The 20,034-nt window shown below is 41.3% G+C and overlaps 1 protein-coding gene across 1 annotated transcript in view; it reads right to left on the minus strand.

The window, feature by feature from the left end:
- Window positions 1-20,034, minus strand: part of ARMH3 (armadillo like helical domain containing 3) — a gene marked incomplete at its 3' end in the record, with an annotated part of 562,435 nt that overhangs the window by 13,528 nt on the left and 528,873 nt on the right. Inside the window, exon 25 of the mRNA XM_079715021.1 lies at window positions 16,268-16,346. Coding sequence (XP_079571147.1) covers window positions 16,268-16,346 — 79 coding nt within the window. The remainder of the gene's footprint in view (window positions 1-16,267; window positions 16,347-20,034) is intronic.

Consider the following 20,034-nt stretch of genomic DNA (forward strand, 5'->3'; position numbering starts at 1 on the left):
AAAATACAAACAACTCAATCAAAAAATGGACAGAAGACCTAAATAGACACTTCTCCAAGGAAGACATACAGATGGCCAATAGGCACATGAAAAGATGCTCAACATAGCTAATTACTAGAGAAATGCAAATCAAAACTACAATGAGATACCACCTCACACCCATCAGAACAGCCATCATTAAAAAGTTTACAGTGGGGCTTCCCTGGTGGCGCAGTGGTTGAGAGTCCGCCTGCCGATGCAGGGGATACGGGTTCGTGCCCCGGTCCGGGAGGATCCCACATGCCGCGGAGCGGGTGGGCCCATGAGCCATGGCCGCTGAGCCTGCGCGTCTGGAGCCTGTGCTCCACAACGGGAGAGGCCACAACAGTGAGAGGCCCGCATAACGCAAAAAAAAAAAAAAAAAAAAAGTTTACAGGCAGTTCCCTGCAAGTCCAGTGGTTAGGACTTGGTGCTCTCACTGCCAGGGGCCTGGGTTCGATACCTGGTCTGCGAACTAAGCTCCTTCAAGAAAAAATTAAAAGTTTACAAGTAACAAGTGCTGGACAGGGTGTGGAGAAAAGGGAACCCTCTTACACTGGTGGGAATGTAAACTGGTGCAGACACCATGGAGAGCAATATGGAGGTTCCTCAGAAAACTAAAAATAGAGTTACCATATGATCCAGCAATTCCACTCCTGGGCATATAGCTGGACAAAACTATAATTCGAAAAGATACATGCATCACAATGTTCACAGCAGCACTATTTACAGTAGTCAACACATGGAAACAACCTAAATGTCCACTGACAGATGAGTAGATAAAGAAGATGTGGTACATATATATAATGGAATATTATCCAGCCATTAAAAAGAATGAAATAATGCCATTTGCAGCTACATGGATGGACCTAGAGATCATCATACTAAGCGAAGTAAATCAGAAAGAAAAAGACAAATACCATATGATATCACTTATATATGGAATCTAAAATATGACACAAATGAACTTATCTACAACACAGAAACAGACTCAAAGACATAGAGAACAGACTTGTGGTTGCTGGGGGCAGACGGTTGGATTGGGAGTTTGGGATTAGCAGATGCAAACTATTATATATAGAATGGATAAACAACAAGATCCTGTTGTATAGCACAGGGAACTATATTCAGTATCCTGTAATAAACCATAATGGAAAAGAATAAAAAATACCATTTAGATAACATAAAAAATGAAATATTTATGGATAGATTGAACAAAACAGATGCAAAACAGTATGCTAAAAACTACAAAATATTGGTGAGAAAATTTTAAATATCTAAATAAATAGGTATATTATGATCACGGATTTGAATATAATATTGTTAAAGTGTCAATTCTCCCCCAAGTGGATCTATAGCGTTAATTCAATTCCAATCAAAATCTTAGCAGGTTTGGGACTTCCCTGATGGTCCAATGGTAAAGAATCCACCTTCCAATGCAGGGGATGCAGGTTCCATCCCTGGTCAGGGAACTAAGATCCCACATGCCATGGGGCAACTAAGCCCGCGCGCCACAACTACTGAGCTCGCGAGCCTCAACTAGAGAGCCCACGTGCTGCAAACTACAGAGCCCACACGCCCTGGAGCCTGTGAGCCACAACTAGAGAAGAGAAAACCCGCATGCCACAACTAGAGAGAAGCCCACACACCGCAGCGAAGAAGCCCACATGCTGAAATGAAAGATCCTGCATGCCGCAACTAAGACCCGTCGCAGCCAAAAATAAATAATAAATATTAAATTTTAGAAATCTTAGCAGCCTTTTTTTTGTGTAGAAATGGACAAGCTAATTTTACACTTTGTCTAGAAATGCAAAAGACCTCAAATATTCAAAACAACTTTTAAAAAGAGCAAAATCAGAGGACTTATATTACCTGATTTCAAGATTTACTATAGACCTAAAGTAAGACAGTGTAGGGCATAAATTTAGACATATATTAGACCAATGGAACAGAACTAATACTTCAGAAATAGACCCACATATATATGGTGAATTGATTTTTTACAAATGTGCCAAGGTATTTCAATAGGGGAAAGAATAGTCTTTTCAACAAATGACAATGGAACAACAGGATATTGCAGGGCAGGGGGTGGGGGGGTGGGTGGGAAATGGATGAACATTTACCATTACCAAACATTTTACAAAAAATTAACTTGACATGGAGCATAGAACTAAATGTAAAAGACAGAACTATAAAACTTATGGAAGAAAATACAGGTGAAAAATTTCACAACTAGGAGTGAGCAAAGATTTACTAAATAAAACACAATAGCAAAAAGTGTTAAAAAGTTAATAAATTCATCTTTATGGTATTAAATTAAAGTTGGTCTTCATTAAAATGTCTGGACTTTGAAAACACCATTAATAACTTGCAAACACAAGCAACTGGCTAGGAGAAAATATTTGCAATACATATATATGACAAATGACTTGCATCCAGAATATATCGATACAAAAACTCATAAATATTATAATACTCAAATTTTAAAAACAGGCAAATGGGGCTTCCCTGGTGGCGCAGTGGTTGAGAGTCCGCCTGCCAATGCAGGGGACACGGGTTCGTGCCCCGGTCTGGGAAGATCCCACATGCTGCGGAGCGGCTAGGCCCGTGAGCCATGGCTGCTGGGCCTGCGCGTCCAGAGCCTGTGCTCCGCAACGGGAGAGGCCACAGCAGTGAGAAGCCCACGTAATGCAAAAAAAAAAAAAAAAAAAAAAAAAAAACAGGCAAATGATCAGCTGCTCAACATCACACAAAATAAATTAACAGTAATTTTAAAAACTATTATGCAGTATTACTAGAGCACAGCCTACCCACTAGAATGGCTAAAATTAAAAACACTCACAATTCCAAGTGTGACAAAGATATGGAGTAGCTAGAACTCTTATTCATTGTTGGTGGGAATTAAAAGTGGTACAACCACTTTTGAAAACAGTTTGGCAGTTTCTTTTTCTTTCTTTTTAAAAAAATCTTTATTGAGAGATAATTTACATACCATAAAATTCAATCATTTTAAGTGTACAATTCAATAGTTTTAGTATATTCACATAGGGGGCAATTATCACCATGATCTAAGTTTAGAACATTTTCATCAACTTCATAACCATTAGCATCATTTCCCAACTTACTCCCCAACCCCAGCTTTAGGTAACCACCAATCTATTTTCTATCTCTATAGATTTGTTTATTCTGGACATTTTAAATAAATGGAATCACACAACATGTAGTCTTTAGTGACTGGCTTCCTTCATTTTGCATATGTTTTCAAGAATCATCCATGTTGTAGCAGGTGTCAGTACTTCATTCCTTTTTATGGCTGAATAATATTCCATTGTATGTATGGATGTATCACATTTTGTTTACCCATTCAGTTGCTGGTTGCTTTGGTTGTTTTAGTTGTTTCTAGTTTTTGGTTATCATGAATAATGCTATTATGAATATTATTTGTATACAAGTCTTTGGGTGGACATATATTTTCATTCCTCTTCGGTAAACAGCTAGAAGTGTCACAATATGGATGAATCTCAGACACAACAGAGTTTACGTGAAATTCTATAAAAGACAAATCTAGGGACTTCCCTGGTGGTCCACTGGGTAGGACTCCGTGCTTCCAGTGCAAGGCACCCGGGTTTGATCCCTGGTCGAGGAACTAGATCCTGCATGCATGCCACAACTAAGAAACCCCCATGCTGCAACTAAGAAGTCTGCATGCTGCAATGAAGATCCCACGTGCTGCAACTAAGACCCAGTGCAGCCAAAATAAACAATAAATAAATTTTAAAAAGAAAAGACAAATCTAATCTATAGTGATAGAAATTACATCAGTGGTTGCCTAGGGCTCAGATATGCAGATAAGACTAACTGTAAAGGAGAACTTTTATGAGTGATGGAAGTAAAAGGTTCTATATCTTGTGATGCTGATGATTACACAAATATGTTTTATTATATGTTAATTACATCTCAATAAAGTTAAGTAAAAAGTTAAGTCCAGTAAATCATGACTAGGCAAAAAAAAAAAAAAAAAGTAGGGCCATGGCAGTAAACTTTGTCTTTTTTTGGTCTTACCATTCCATTTTTGGTTGGGGCAAGAATGATTCAGACTGAAATATCAGTATCTGTAAGCCAGGAGTTCCTAGTATTTCCACAAGGCCAAAGATTCCCCTCATTGTGCTACTCCTCCCTACCTCTCCATCCCTGGCAATCCTCCCTGACAAATTAAAGGGACTACAGGTAGCAATCAACAGTGTTTGAAATCATTTTCAGCTGGGCAGTAGCCACATGAGGTTTTTTTAAGTGGGTGTACTGTAGATGGATCTTTTGACAAACTCAATCATTTGCCAAGCTCAGGAACTTATAGAGTCCTACCTTTACCAAGGACATCTAATGAAAGTTCCACTTTTGCCTTTTTTATGAAACTGAAGCAGGGGTGAAAGATATGAGACGATCATGGCTCTCCTTGTGGAAACTCACTCCAAATAAGGGTTATCAGCCAACCACTTACGGATTTATAATGAGGTATTTTTTCACTAGGGTACCTACAAACCTAAACCTTCTTAGGTTTATAAAAGGCTGGGGGATGCTGCTACAAGCACGCCAAATACATCAGCTGAGTGAGGTCTACAGGAGGGCACAGAAGCAAAGGTCTAAGCAAGAAATTAGTGATCCTGATTCTTACACTGTGAGGTCCTCAAGGGCATGTATGATTTTTGCATTTTATATCCCCTGGCTTGGCACAGAGCAGAAACCTCTGTCCTTCTGCACAGAAAAGAAATAATCTGGGGGATGTGAAGCTGGGGCACCCATTCCTTGCTGCACAAACCAAGGACACCCAGAAGCAGAGAATTCTTAGACAAAAGCAGGTTCTGAGAACTTCCTTGGGAGGCAAGAATTGATTCTTTTTCAGAACACTTTAGCTCAAAGTGGCTGAAAAAAAGAAAACAAGCCAACAGTACAGGAGCTAGAACAAATAGTAACCTGATAACAAACTCATAGACCTCAATTGAGTGAGCATCCTTCCCCTCCACTAGGGGCTTACAGTGACTTTCTATCCAAGATAACATGAATATCTCTCCAGGGCACAATCATCCAATATAATTGTTTGGAAACAAGGATACAAAAGGTGGACACAAATCTCTTATGATAAAAAAGATGATGCCTTTTAAAAGATAACTATTTCCTCTATACAGCCAACTTGTATATAATATGCAGAAGATTTTTTTCCCCTATTTTCGTCTCATATACTTCAGGACCAAACTCAATTTCAGAACCAATTTTTAAAATTAATTAACTAATTAATTAATTAGGCTGCGTTGGGTCTTTGCTGCGTGCAGGCTTTCTCTAATTGCGGCGAGCAGGGGCTACTCTTCGTTGCAGTGCACAGGCTTCTCATTGCAGTGGCTTCTCTTGTTGTGGAGCACGGGCTCAAGGCGTGCGGGCTTCAGTAGTTGTGGCACATGGGCTCAGTAGTCGTGGTTCGTGGGCTCTAGAGCACAGGCTCAGTAGTTGTAGCGCACAGGCTTAGTTGCTCCACAGCATGTGGGATCTTCCTGGACCAGGGCTCGAACCCGTGTCTACTGCATTGGCAGGTGGATTCCCTAATGACTGCGCCACCAGGGAAGTCCCTTCAGAACCAATTTAAGTTGGCCAGTTCTCCAGTCCATCCATGTCTTTCAAGCCTGCTACCAAACAAAGGGCTCTTGACTGCCCTGAAATTTATTGATCTGACAGGTTGGCTCTGCCTTTCAGAAAGGTTGACCAGATAATGAAACTCACAGTGGGTGATTCGTGAAAGGCCATCAGTTTGTTAAAGGAGTGGTGACAATGACTTTCTTTAATTTGCCTGGGTAGTTGCCCCACCTCCCTGACTTGATTTGGTTGAAGCCCTAGAAACCCCCTTGTTTCCAGGGGTGAAGCTTGTGAAGCTTTTCTTTGCACTAATTACAGATCCAACATGCCCAGGTCCTTACCCTGCACAAGCAAGGTATGCAATCACACCAAGAGGCAGCCAAGATAATAGCGGTGGGGGAACATGATAGACATGTTTACCAAATATTGCATCAGGCCTTCTCCCTCTCTATGGCTTACTGCAGGCTGGACACTCCACCCAGCTGAAACCAAGAGGTAGATCTCTGTTCTCCCTACTTGAGCTTTCTTTTCTTGGAAATATATCACATCTCAGGGAGGGAAAAAGAAAACACCGTCTCTCCGACAATCTGATATGGGGTCTCTGCCTCACTGCCAGGCCTCACTTATCTATCCCTCCTTAACAGACAAAATTCTTTAACAGAAATCCCATTTGTGGGCTCTCCACAGTTTCCCTTCTAGCTGGGTGGGTCATTTTTAAGACTGTAACTTCTTTTTGAGCAGGGTCACTATGAAAGGTCAAAGTACTGTTATGGTACTTAGCAAAAACATTTCCAATTCACACAGCTTATAACAGAGATAACAGTTTGCATAGTGACAGTTCTGGCCTCCAATGTTACTATCACAGTGGCAAACCATACTCTTCCAAGCACACCTTATAGAGTTTTGAGCTACCTCCTGGGAGAGAGGTTGCAATGGAAATAAAACAAAAGTACACGAAGATCTATTTGGAAGGAAGGAGGTGGCTAAAAAACAAACTAAAGGGACTTCCCTGGTGGTTCAGTGGTAAAGAATCCGCCTTCCAATGCAGGTGACATGGGTTCAATCCCTGGTCAGGGAACTAAGATCGCATATGCCACAGGGCAACTAAGCCTGCGTGCCACAACTACTGAGCCTACATGCCTCAACTTGAGAGAGAAAACCCACATGCCACAACTAGAGAGAAGCCCGCACACCGCAAGGAAAGATCCCGCATGCCGCAACTAAGACCCAACACGGCCAAATAAATAAATAAACTGAAGAGTGAAGTCCTACCTGTATATCTAGTAACTGGGATAAAGGGTCTTTCTTACCTTAAACCAAGAAAGCAAGGGCTGCTGTCTCCTGTAACCTCTTGAAAAGCTGACAACTACTGGAGTTCCTACGAGCTCCAAAGCTACTCCTCTCATGCACTGCCAATGAAGTTTCACCGACAATGAAGCCTGACTGAGGAAGACCAGAAAGTTTATGTGATGGGCATTTCAAAATTCATACTTAATTGAAGAAAATGCTGACAGTGGCAGACATGAATAATAAGCTGGGCTCTTCACCAGTGACCTCTGCATTCATCTAGCTTGGCTGTGGGACATTAATTTTGAATCTTCATTTTCCCTTTATTTTTTTAAACAAAATGGAACTACCACTTTAAAAATAATTAAAATTCAGTGTGCTACTTTTTTGGTTTTGACCCACATAAATATATTATCTTTAAAAGAAATAAGTACATAAGAACTTTAAAAAAATTCGTCATCTTCCTTTGGTGTGTGGAAAAGCTTTATTTCTCATAGTGACTTTTCTGACATGCTTGTATGGAATAAAGAGACTTTTCCCTCATTTATAAAGTTATCATACTGGGCCAGGAGCCTCTACTTAGGCATTTCTGCCTAACTGGCAGGCAAACTCTCCAGGCCCCTGTTCAGTACTTTCTTTCCTTAACCGAATGGGCCGCGTTCCCAAACCAGGACCTTTCCCCACCCCTTAGGAATGAGCCCTGTTATCCCCATTCTCTCTGTTTCTGCCTGCACCTTCCTATCCTGACTTGCCTCTTCCTTCAGGATACTTGACAAACCCCAGTTGTCTCACGTGCTTCAGCCAATGAAAAGCTCAGACTTTGGTGTCAGACTGACCTACGTTCACACTATGGCTTTACCACTAACAGCTGTGTGATCTTGAACAAATTACTTAAGTCTCTTTAGCATCGTCATCTATAAAATGAGGATAACTGTACCTACCTCAAACAATTGATTAAAGAATTAATTACATAGCCTAAGTAAAAGTGCCTAGCTCAGAAACTCCTAGTTGTTCCTTTCCTTTTATCTATTTGTGTCCTTTTTAAAATCCAAGATACTTTCTTCCCTATTCAGAGGAGCTAAAATCCAGCTTTCTCCCCTGTCTCTGGTAGTGCAGCTTACCTCTTGGTCCAAGTAAGAGAGTGGACATCCTAGCAGCACATAATCAGCTGACCTTCTTAAGTGGACCTTCTCAAGATGCCCTATGTAACATAAAGTTGATTTCCAAGGTTTATTAGCAGCTTGTAGGAAAATCCCTCTGCCTCTGACTTTGTGTCTTTCTGCTTTGGTGAATCCAGTGAACAAATAACTCATATCAAACTTTTTCCTGCCAAATAGGTCAACTGAAATGTCAGAATCTAAACAAAGACACCAAGAGAGGAAGGGCCAGACAGCCAATGCTTGTGTCACATGCTCGTACTCAGAGTTCCCACAGCAACCATCACTCAGGGTTAGAGAGAGGCAGTGCAAAACTACAGGCTGTTGTACAAAAACACAATGCCAAGTACAGGAAACTGAGTTATGGCTACCGTGAGAGTCTTAAATCTCAGCTCACCAGCATATGTCTCTGCCAAGGCTGCCTTGCATGGTAGCCAAGGCCCTGTTTTAAGATGAGAAAACATAACAAGGGCTCTCAGAATGGGCTGCTCAGAGGACTCGATTGCCCTGGGAGGCAATATAGGTGGCTCCATGGGGAAAGTGACCCACACTCACCTCCTGCTCAAAAAGCCCTGCCTCACAGCTTTACAGCCCCCTTCTCTCAGTCTTCCTCAACAACCAGTGGTATGCTGGAGCTGACTTACACATGCTTGGCCTGTGAGAGATGATTGTTAAATTTTCAAGCACTGTGAGAGCCACTTGGCTTCACACCATGTAGCCATGGTGGGAGCATTCACCCTCAGCACTACAAATCAGCCCCCTCCAACCACTCACCTCCCTACCAGTTGTTAAACATTTACTAGCACCCCAAGGGCCAAGAACTCTAAAGTTGAAGTACCAGGCTCCATTTTCCTCATAAGCCTTGAAGCTTTTAGGATATTTCCCCAAGATCTTTCTGTGCTTCCTCCTAGATGTTCACAAGTAACGGATGCCACCCAGACACACTAACAATGTTTGCCCCACAAACTAGGGCTCTCCTCTTATTAGCATTATCTCATTGTTCTCTGGGAAAATAAAGTTAGGTTTCGTTAGGATCTTTAAACACCCAGCAGTTATTTATAGTGGCTATTATCTTAGGATCAGGAGAAAAGCAAAAAGGGTTAGAAAGATGACTAATAGATGAAAAGAAATACTCAGCTTCCAATGCAACTTTCACTCAATCAGATGTGAAGCATTTTTTGTTTCCCTAATTGACTTTAACCTACTCCTACAAATGAATGATTCTCTGTTTCATCATAATACTTTCAAAGATACCTCTTATAACATACGACATTATACAGGGCCTCCTCTGAAACCAAAATCCAAAGCCTTAGTGAGAGTGGAGACTTGAAGAAATAATGGGAGGCATCTGGTGACACTGTCCTATAGTCCTGTGGCACATGGGGGTGCCAGCAGACCACCTTTGTGATCTTCCCGGAAAATTCCTAAATTTGTATGAAAAATTTTTAGCAAGCCCCTGGGGCACTTGGTTTAAAGGAATACCAGCATCAAGATAGGTTTGCTCATGCTTAGAAACAAAAAGTAGAATGGTAGTTGCCAGGGGCAAGGTGGAGGGCAGGGAAAGGGGAGTTGTTCAATACACAGAGTTTCAGGGGTTTTTTTTGTTTTTTGTTTTGGCTGTGTTGGGTCTTCGTTGCTGCACGCAGGCTTTCTCTAGTTGCGGTGAGCGGGGGCTACTCTTTGTTGCGGTGCGTGGGCTTCTCATTGCGGTGGCTTCTCTTGTTGCGGAGCACAGGCTCTAGGCCTGCAGGCTTCAGTAGTTGTGGCATGTGGGCTCAGTAGTTGTGGCTCGCGAGCTCTAGAACGTAGGCTCAGTAGTTCTGGTGCATGGGCTTAGTTGCTCCGTGGCATGTGGAAGCTTCCCAGTCCAGGGCTCGAACCCATGATAAATTGCACAACATTGTATATATTAACACTACTGTAGTGTACACTTAAGAATGGTTAAGGGCTTCCCTGGTGGCGCAGTGGTTGAGAGTCCGCCTGCCGATGCAGGGGACACGGGTTCGTGCCCTGGACCGGGAAGATCCCACATGCTGCGGAGCGGCTCGGCCCGTGAGCCATGGCCGCTGAGCCTGCACGTCCGGAGCCTGCGCGTCTGGAGCCTGTGCTCCGCAACGGGAAAGGCCTGCTTACCCCAAAAAAAAAAAAAAAAATTTGTTATGTGTTTTTTACCAGGAAAAAAAAAGAGAGAGATAGGTTTGCTCAGTAGGTCTAATCATATGCCTAGTAGCAGTGAGGCTGGCTCATACTAGGCCTTTGAGATGAACATTTGTGAACTGAATCAAAGGCAGTACAATTAGGACAGGGATGAGGTCAGTGCACTAGGGTTTATGGAAGATGTGCTAACAATTTAAATGACTGAATCATATTTCTAAGGCATCCAGCCCCTGGGTGCCCTGGGACCCAAGGACAAGGCATAGAAACTCTGGGACTCTTCTCCACTCTTTCTGTCCTTTTCAGGTCCTGGCTTTGAGTACATTTTACAATCTGTGCCTCTCCATTTATCCAATTCTTATCCTTCCTCTTTCAAGGCCCAACTCACTTCTTCTCTCTTCCACATGGCCTTTCCTGACCATCACAACCTGCAGAGATCTTTCTCCAACAGGAACCCACAGATCCTATTGCTAGTACTGGTCGGCTATTGATAATAAATTGCCTTAAGCCATCTTTTCCACTTACTCCAACCTTTGAGAACAAAGGCCCTTTATCATACCTCTGTATCCCTCAAATGCCTGGCTCAATCTAAAGCACAAAGCACTAAATGCTAAAATACTGATAGCTGAATGAAGGCTGAAGAAAGTAAAAGTGGGCCATTTACTTGTTTTCCAATGGGATATTTCAATGGCACAAAATTGCTCATGAGTGTGACTGAAAGCTTAAGGAATCAGGTGCTCAGGGAAGGTTTTGACTTGAATCCTAAATTGCCACTAGGTACTCTAGATATTCAGGGCTCTAGAGAATCTTCTGTAAAGTTCTGCTATGAATCCCTCTTTTGCCTATAAGGAAGTTAGAGCTGATATAAATCAATGTCATAGCATTTGCAAACCAAAACAAATAGTGAATAGTCTAAAAGGTGCTTAAGATCTTCAGTGGGCATTTTCAAAGGTCTGATGGTTTTCGGGGCAAGGAAAGTATGAGGTACTATTCAAGACACCTAAGCCAGTGATTCTTTAAAAAAAAATTGTGTGTTGAAGGGGTCAAAGGCTGACTGAGACTTTTAAGAAAGATGGACCCTCTTCAAGAAAAAAAAAAGACATATGCATAATTTTACACAATTTCAGTGCGCAGTAATTTTCTAAAGCCTATTCTTGGACTTCGGGTTAAAAACCTGTGAGCTAGTATTCCAAAAAATTTCATGACAGATCTCTTGAGTGTAGACCCAATTCTAGTAGGATGCAGCCAGTAATAAAAAAGTATTTTTCCTAATTTGAAAAGCAGGAATAAAGGACAGGGAGTATATAAGAGTTTAGGGTAGGACAGGATAGGGAGGAGAACCCACTGAAGAGCTCTTCTATTTTAACATACTTATCTGCAGGGAGCACTGCATCATCAAGACAGTATATCCTCAAAGCATCCAAACCCAAGATTTAGTCTGGGGTCTAGAGTTTCTCTTAAATACCTTCCTTCCACATTTATTTAGTAGAAACAAAAGAGTCATTGGGATTTATCTATGAAAATGCCACAGGTTGTGTGACTCAGCTGTCCTCGGGAGAGAATAAAAATCAGGGTGCGTGTCACTGGTAGGGATAGGGGCATACCAAATGATTCTACCAGCTAGGGACAGATGCTTACCAACAAGCCGTACTGAGAAGAGAAAGGAGCTAAATCTCAGCTGAGGGTGGGCAAGGGGCCTGAAGGTCAATTTTTATAAGATGTACTAAAGACAAGGAAACCTAGTAGGGAATAAACTGGGAGTAGTTTCACAGTTCTTGGAAAAGCAAGTTGTACCTTCTCCATAAACTTTATTCATAAAGAAACGTGAAATACAAAAAGCGGTCAAAGTGTCCTTACCAAACACCATATACAAAAATAAATTCAAAATAGGTCAAAGACCTAAATGTCAGAGCTAAAACTATACAACTCTTAGAAGAAAACATAGGGGAAAAGTTTCATGACACTGGATTTAGCAATGATGACACCAGAAGTACAGGCAACCAAAGAACAGACAAACAGGACTTCATCAAAATTGAAAACTTGTTCATCAAGGGACACTGTCAACATAGTAAAAAGGCAACCCACAGAATGGGAGAAAATATTTGCAAATCACATGTGTCTGATGAAGGATAAATATCTAGAATATATAAAGAATTCCTAAAACTCAACAACAAAAATCCAAACAACCCAATTAAAAAATGGGCAAGGGGCTTGAAGAGACATTTCTCCAAAGAAGATAAATGAATGGCCAATAAACACATAAAAAGATGTTCAACATTAATAATGATTAGAGAAATAAAAATCAGAACCATAATGAGATACTACTTCACCCCCATTAGGATGGCTATTATCGAAAAAATCAGAAAACAACCTGTGTTGACAAGGATGTGGAAAAATTGGAATGTAAAATGGTGCAGCCACTGTGGGAAACACTATGATGGCTTCTCAAAAAATTAAACATAGAATTAACTACCATTTGATCCAGCAGTCCCACCTCTGGGTATATAAACAAAAGAACTGAAAGCAGGGATTCAAAACACCAACATTCATAGCAGCATTCTTCACAACAGCCAAAAGGTGGAAACAATCCAAATGTCCATCGATGGTTAGAAGGATAAACAAAATGTGCTATACACATACAATGGAATATTATTCAGCTTTGAAAGGAATGAAATTCTGATACATGCTACAACATGGACGAAACTTGAAGACATTTTGCTAAGAGAAATAAACCATATACAAAAGGACAAATATTGTATGATTCCACTATCTGTGAGACCCCTAGGATAGTCAGATATATAGAGACAAATAGTAGAATAGTGGTTACCAGGGGCTGGGGGTACAGGAAATGAGGAGTCATTGTTTAATGGGTTTAGGGTTTCAGCATGGACTGATGAAAAAGTTCTGGAGATGGATAGTAGTGGTGGTTGTACAACAATGTGAATGCACTTAATGCCACTGAAATGTACACTTAAAAATTATTCAAATGGTAAATTTTATGCAGATTTTACCACACACACACAAAAGGAGTCAAAATGAGCAAGCTTCACAATCAACTCCAGACAAATATGACACCTGTGTATACAAAATAAAAATGCACGCAGTTTATTACACTAGAAAATGAATGACCATTCAGTCATGCTGAGGGTATTAACTGATTAAAAAGCTTTGCCCTCCATGAAGCCAATGAGAAGTAATAAAAAATGTCATCTATCTTCTGGACATCTGAAAAGAAACCCCAGTGTGAGAGATTGGGCTTTGTTTATTAAGCAATAATGGATTTACAAACATCATCTTGAAATGCCTCAAACACACACTAGAATGTGTCTCCGGGTTGCCAGAACTAAACTTCTTGCCAGAAGAAAATGGCAGCCTAGGCAGGCAGGTCTAGCAAAGAGCCCTCTCTTGTCTGCTATCTTACTAAATGCTATAAATCCCAGTTAATGCCTATCCATGGTCTTTAGGTTTTACTTTAGGAGTACTTTAGGGCTTCCCTGGTGGCGCAGTGGTTGAGAGTCCGCCTGCCGATGCAGGGGACACGGGTTCGTGCCCCGGTCCGGGAAGATCTCACATGCCGCGGAGCGGCTGGGGCCGTGAGCCATGGCCGCTGAGCCTGCATGTCCAGAGCCTATGCTCCACAACGGGAGAGGCCACAACAGTGAGAGGCCCGTGTACCGCAAAAAAAAAAAAAAAAAAAAAAAAAAAGAAGGAGTACTTTAGAATCTACTTGGGGATTAAGTTCCTGATTTTTTCTTTCTACTTAGTTTGCTGCTAACAACTGCAGGCCCTATTTTTCTTTTTCTTTCTTTCTTTTCTTTTTTTTTTTTTTTTTGGCCAAGTGGCATGTAGGATCTTAGTTCTTCCACCAGGGATTGAACTCAAGCCCCCTGAATTGGAAGTGCGGAGTCTTAACCACTGCACCACCAGGCTCTATTGCATCCCAAAGCCAGTTCTTTGAGAAGCTGTGAATACACTTCACATTAGTGACATTAGCATTAATGTTCATAACTGAGAGGAGAGAAGTGCTCCAACACATGTTGGAGATTAACAAGGAGTCAAAATACTTTTAATCTGATATGCTGAGAATAAAACCAAGTGCACCCTCATGCTGTCATTTATTGCCCTTCAGAGTCAGTTAGGGAAGAGAAGCAACAACTATTTTGAGGACAGTTTTGAAAAGGGTCCCAGAATAGTTGTCACCCCTCCCCCGCTACCCAAGTGAAAAGAGTTGTTAAGAGAGGTAATGAATATACAAAAACTCCATAAGAGCAAGGACTACACTTAGATTATTCACCACTGATCCCTACTACCCAGGACCACACTTTGTATACAGCAGGCATGCAATTATTTACTGACTAAGAAAATAAATCTTTGAGAGCACTATCCCTTCCTCATTCTCAAATAGGGCTGTGTACTCTCCCAACTCTATAGAAGTCGCCTCATCTCTGGCTTGTGGACTCTTACTGAGAGTCACTTTCATCACTTCATTTAACTTTGAAAGAAGTTGGAGAAGGGTGAGGACACGTGCTTGCTAATCATCCTTTTCCAGATTGCCTCATGCGCCAGAATGGATTTTTATTATTGGTCTGTGGCTGCTACTGCTGTAGGAAGATTTCAGCCTGACCTTCCCAAGCTGCTGGGGGATGAATACTGCACGTGGCTGACTGGGAAAATGTGTCTTCCTTTTTTTTTTTTTTTTTTTTAACGCTTTTAGACTAACCAGAGCTCACTGTGGTAAGAAAGTCACCCATTCTTTCACTATACAAAACTCAAGATGTTGAATTCTTTTGCATAAAAATGATATAATAAAACTGATCTGAACTGGTCCAACAGGGAAAAGGTAGGATCTTGAAGCACCTCACAGAGAGCAGTGGCATCAAAGTCCTATACAGGACTTAGGACTGCTCCATAGGCAGAAGAGGAAAAAAGAAAATGAAAGCCATTTATCAAAGCGGTTTAAATAAGAGGATGGATTCTCACAGCTGGCCTCACAAAAGAGAACAAATATGTCAAGGGGAATAACTGATAGACTAATTGAGTCCTATCCATCTGGCTGAGGAAAGAGCCACTGGTGGGAATACTGAGAAGCTGTCTGTTAGGCAAAAGGCTTGCTTGGTGCCTCATTTGGTGAGCAGAACAGCTTTTAGGAACACGGAACACACAATCACACAACAGCTAGCTGGCTGGCCCTGCCAGCAAGAGGCTCAGTGGCAAAAAAAGGGAGCGCAGAGCATAGGTGTTTTTTTTTTCAATTGGCTTGGAGCCTATATCTGGACTCTCACCTCATGAATACCCAGGCCCTCCAACTTGGGAGTAGGTGGGAAGGAAGGAAGATTGTGTGAATACATGTCTCATTTTGTATTTTTAAAAACAGGACTCAAGAGTCTCATTCTGAAACATCAAGTTCAATACCATGCCACGCTAAAGCCCCATCTGTAATTTTATATAATGCAGGGCCGAGTACAGGCATTTTGGGAGAAGAGGAAATCAGGCCAGACTCAAGGAAAACAAACACACAACACTATCTGCATCTCCAACTTGGTCCATACCACAGAAAAACCTGCTCCAAAATAACTGCTCAAGGCAAATTAGAACTCAATTACTAAGGAAAATCTGCCCCAAGGAGGGCTCATGTTTTAAGGAGCCAAACAGCATCAAATTAAGCTGAACTCAGGGTTTTTCTAATTGGCAGTTTCAACCATTGCTAAGTTTTCATTTCTTATGTTCAAAAGTCAAAATGACTCTCTGCCTAAAATTAAAAGAAGAAATGCCATATCACCCACTCTAAAATAACAATTCAAAATTTCACCTACATATCTTCTACATAATTAAGCAAACCCTTCATATGCCACAAAAACAGAAGCCATCATTCTATTTAAAGTACTATCAACAAATCCCTTACTAATTCCTCTTAGCAGCCTAGCTCTTGCCACTCCCATTAGAAGCTCAGTCATAGAATCCCTCTGCCATCAGAGAGGGCTTGATGCTAGCCATGAACTAGGGTCACTATGAGGAAAGTAGTGGCTTACCTGCTCCTCCGACAGTTGGGATATGTGATTCACAGCAGCGTAGGATTCAATTTTGGGGTTAAAGTGGTTGATGATGGCTCTGAAACAAAGAATTAACATTAATATAGCACCAGATGGAATAAGAGGATAAATGAGTTAAAAACAAGTATCAACTACCTTCTGGTTTAAAGTATGAGAGCATGGGAGTAACTGTCAGAGAGTAACTGTCCTCTTAGGAACATGAGGTCACACGGGGTGAACTGATTACTTTAAAATGGGAAGGGTTTAATAATTTATTAGACAGAGAACAGAATCAAGCATCTCTGCTCTGCAAATGAACTAGGGAAAAACCTCACAACCAAACAAAAAACAAAACCAAGCATCCTTTAGACAAGAAACAGGACCCGGGGGGCTGTCCACTAGGGGGCCCTGGTGTTTCAGTCAGAAAGAAAAGTAGTAGTTTGCTCTACTCTTACTTGGGAGAACAGGGCATTCAGTAACACATAGGCTAAATACAGTCTCCGAAGAAGCTAAGCTTTATCAAAGTCTACGACCAATCATCATATTTGTTAGTTATTATTTCAAACCAAAATTTTATTTCCAGCCATTCAAACCAAAATCTGAGCGTTGTTTTCAAACACTCCCTTCTCCACCACTCTGTCACATTCAAGGTCACCAAGTCTTATCAAATCTACCTTTTAAAAACCTCTGAAATCTGAAATAAATTTTCCTGAAACAAATGTCTTAGTATAGGTCTTTGTCATTTCTTGTCTGGTACAGCAGAAAAAGCACAGGTTTTAGACCAGAGGTTAGCATGGGTCCATAGTGATATAAAAGTGATTAAAGAAATGTGGAGAACAGACAAATATTTCTAACAGAACAATTTCAAATAACATGTGTAGATACTCTCCTCCTTAGGAGGTGGAGTTTAATTCCCATTCCCACTGAAAGTAGGCTAGACTTATTTCCAAAGAAGAGTAGCGAAAGGGAAAAATAGTATCTTGACAGTAAAGAATCCTAGCGAATACTACCTTAACCAAGCAATGAAGGTGAATATCACCAGTGATGTCATGTGGCTGTCATGTAACGCCTGGTATGATCTGATGAGAAGGGCACTTCGCCTCTATTATATACTTTCAAAAATCCATAATCTCAGAATCTAATCGTGAGAAAAACATCAGAGAAACCCACACTGGGGTACATTCTACAGAACACCTAGCCAGTACTCCTCGAGACTGTTAAGGTCATGAAAAACAAAACTTGAGAAACTGTCACAGACCAGAGACCACTGGGGAGACATGACAACTAAATGCAATGTGATAACTCTGAATTGGATCCTGGAACAGAAAGAGGACATTAATGGATAAACTGGTGAAACCCACATAAAATATGAAGTTTAGTTAATAGCAATAGATCAATGCCCATTTCTTAGTGTTGATAAATGTTCCATGGTAATGTAAGATGGGGGAAACTAGGCTGAGGGGCATACAGAAACTCTATGCGTTATCTTTGCACTTTTTCTGTAATTCTAAAATTATTCCAAAATAGACAGTTTATTAAAATGTGTATGTCTGGATAGCATAATAGAAATCAATATGTTCTTTTAATATAACTTACTGATAGTAAAGGATTATAAAACCATTTAATCTAATATAAGTATAAGCCAGAAACTTCAAAAAAAACCCCACTATGGTTTGGAATCCTAGTTTGACCACTTGTTTTCCTGAACGATTTTGGGAAGCTGTATGTCTCACCAGAGGAAAAAAACTGGAATAATAATATCTACTTTAGCAGTTAGCACAGCATCTAGGAAGGGTACATTGTAGGCATACAATAAATGTTTGTTGAAAGAGTGAACTAAACCTTAAGAGGATTCTTGCAATATTTATATAACAAAGCAATGTCAAATATCTAGCACAACGCCTGGCACAAGCTGGTGCTCAATAAATATTCAATGAATGAACAAATCAAATAGGACAGACATGGGTCAGAAGCAAGAGGCAAGTTTTGCTAACTTATTTTTCTAGAGGCTAGGACGAAGGGTAGAGATGTTATCTGCAAGTTAAGGTTGTGGGGCTTGGTCTAAATCCCAAATATCCATTGTGACCAAGTGGGGTGTCAAATATTTTTCTCATTCAGAAGGCAACGTTTGGGGGTATTGGCAAGGATGACAAGAGTCCAGGAGCAGAAAAGAAAACCAGGAGGCTAAACCCAATGAGAAGATGGGAGGGCAGGTTTAGGGAACTGAGAAACCCACCAAACCTAGCAGCAGTACTAACTTAGTTAACCCAGTGTAGAGTCTGGGTCATAGGGTCCAGCATGCAAAAGTGATGGGATTGAGGAAAGGAAATACAATAGACAAATCAATCTACAATGAGATCTCAGTTATTTTGGAAAACAGAATCTGCATTCTGTAAATACATCTATTTCATGCTTTTGTAGGTTTTTTTTTTAAGTTTCCTTTAAATTTCTTAGTAAAAAAATTTTTTTGAGAAAAATTCTGACTTGGACTTCCCTGGTGGTGCAGTGGTTAAGAATCTGCCTCCCAATGCAGGGGACACAGGTTCGATCCCTGGTCTGGGAAGATTCCACATGCTGCGGAGCAACTAAGCCCGTATGCCACAACTACCGAGCCTGCGTGCCAAAACTACTAAAGACCACGTGCCTAGAGCCCGTGCTCTGCAACAAGAGAAGCCATTGCAATGAGAAGCCCGTGCACCACAGCAAAGAGTAGCCCCCGCTCACCACAACCAGAGAAAGCCCGCACCCAGCAACGAAGACCCAAGCAGCCAAATACATAAATAAATTAATTAAATTAAATTATATATATAAAAAAATCTTGACTTGACTGAACTAGGATTTTTTTGTTTTGTTTTGGTTTACCTAGGTTTGGAAAACAGAGAACTCCAAAAAACCCTAATGTCTGTCTGGGTGGGATGGTAGCAGCCACTGGGGCCCAGCTAGCAATCCAGAGAAGCTGGTGAAATTTGGACAATTAAATAATCCCTGGGAATGGAACAGATCTGAGGAATCTCTATCTGAGGAATTTTCTTGCCAAGAAATAAAGCAAGGAAGCAAGAAAAGAGAGAGAAAGGAAAAAGAAAAAGAGGGAAGAAAGAAAGAGGGGGGCAGGCGCTCAGAGCAAGAAAAGGAGGAGAGAGGAAATGGGGGAGAGAAAGAAAAAAATTGGAAGGTACTATCTTCAAAAAGTACACTTATTGGGACTCCCCTGGTGGTGCAGTGGTTAAGAATCTGCCTGCCAATGCAGGGGACATGGGTTCGAGCCCTGGTCTGGGAAGATCCCACCTGCCGGAGAGCAACTAAGCCCGTGCACCACAACTACTGAGCCTGCACTCTAGAGCCTGCGGGCCACAACTACTGAAGCGCGCGCACCCTAGAGCCCGTGCTCCACAACAGGAGAAGCCACCGCAGTGAGAAGCCCATGCACCGCAATGAAGAGTCCCTGCTCACCGCAACTAGAGAATGCCCGCGTGCAGCAACGAAGACCCAACACAGCCAAAAATAAATAAAGTTAAAAAAAGACTCTTTTAAAAAAAAAAAGTACACTTATTTCCTTCCCTTCTCACCATTATACCTGCCAAGTGTCAGTTGGGTCTGTGGATGCCCTGTGCTTGATATTGCAGGGCATATATGCTAATATTGTTTGGGCAAACTTATCCTGAGGGTATGACAGATTTGCCAGTCTGAGAATTTATATTTGGAATGAAGATAAAATCATCTTCCAACCCGCCCTGTGACATTCTCGTCCCAGAGCTTCAGACCAGCAA

The sequence above is a fragment of the Hyperoodon ampullatus genome, assembly GCF_949752795.1.
Source record: "Hyperoodon ampullatus genome assembly, chromosome: 1".
NCBI classification, from domain to species: domain Eukaryota; kingdom Metazoa; phylum Chordata; class Mammalia; order Artiodactyla; family Ziphiidae; genus Hyperoodon; species Hyperoodon ampullatus.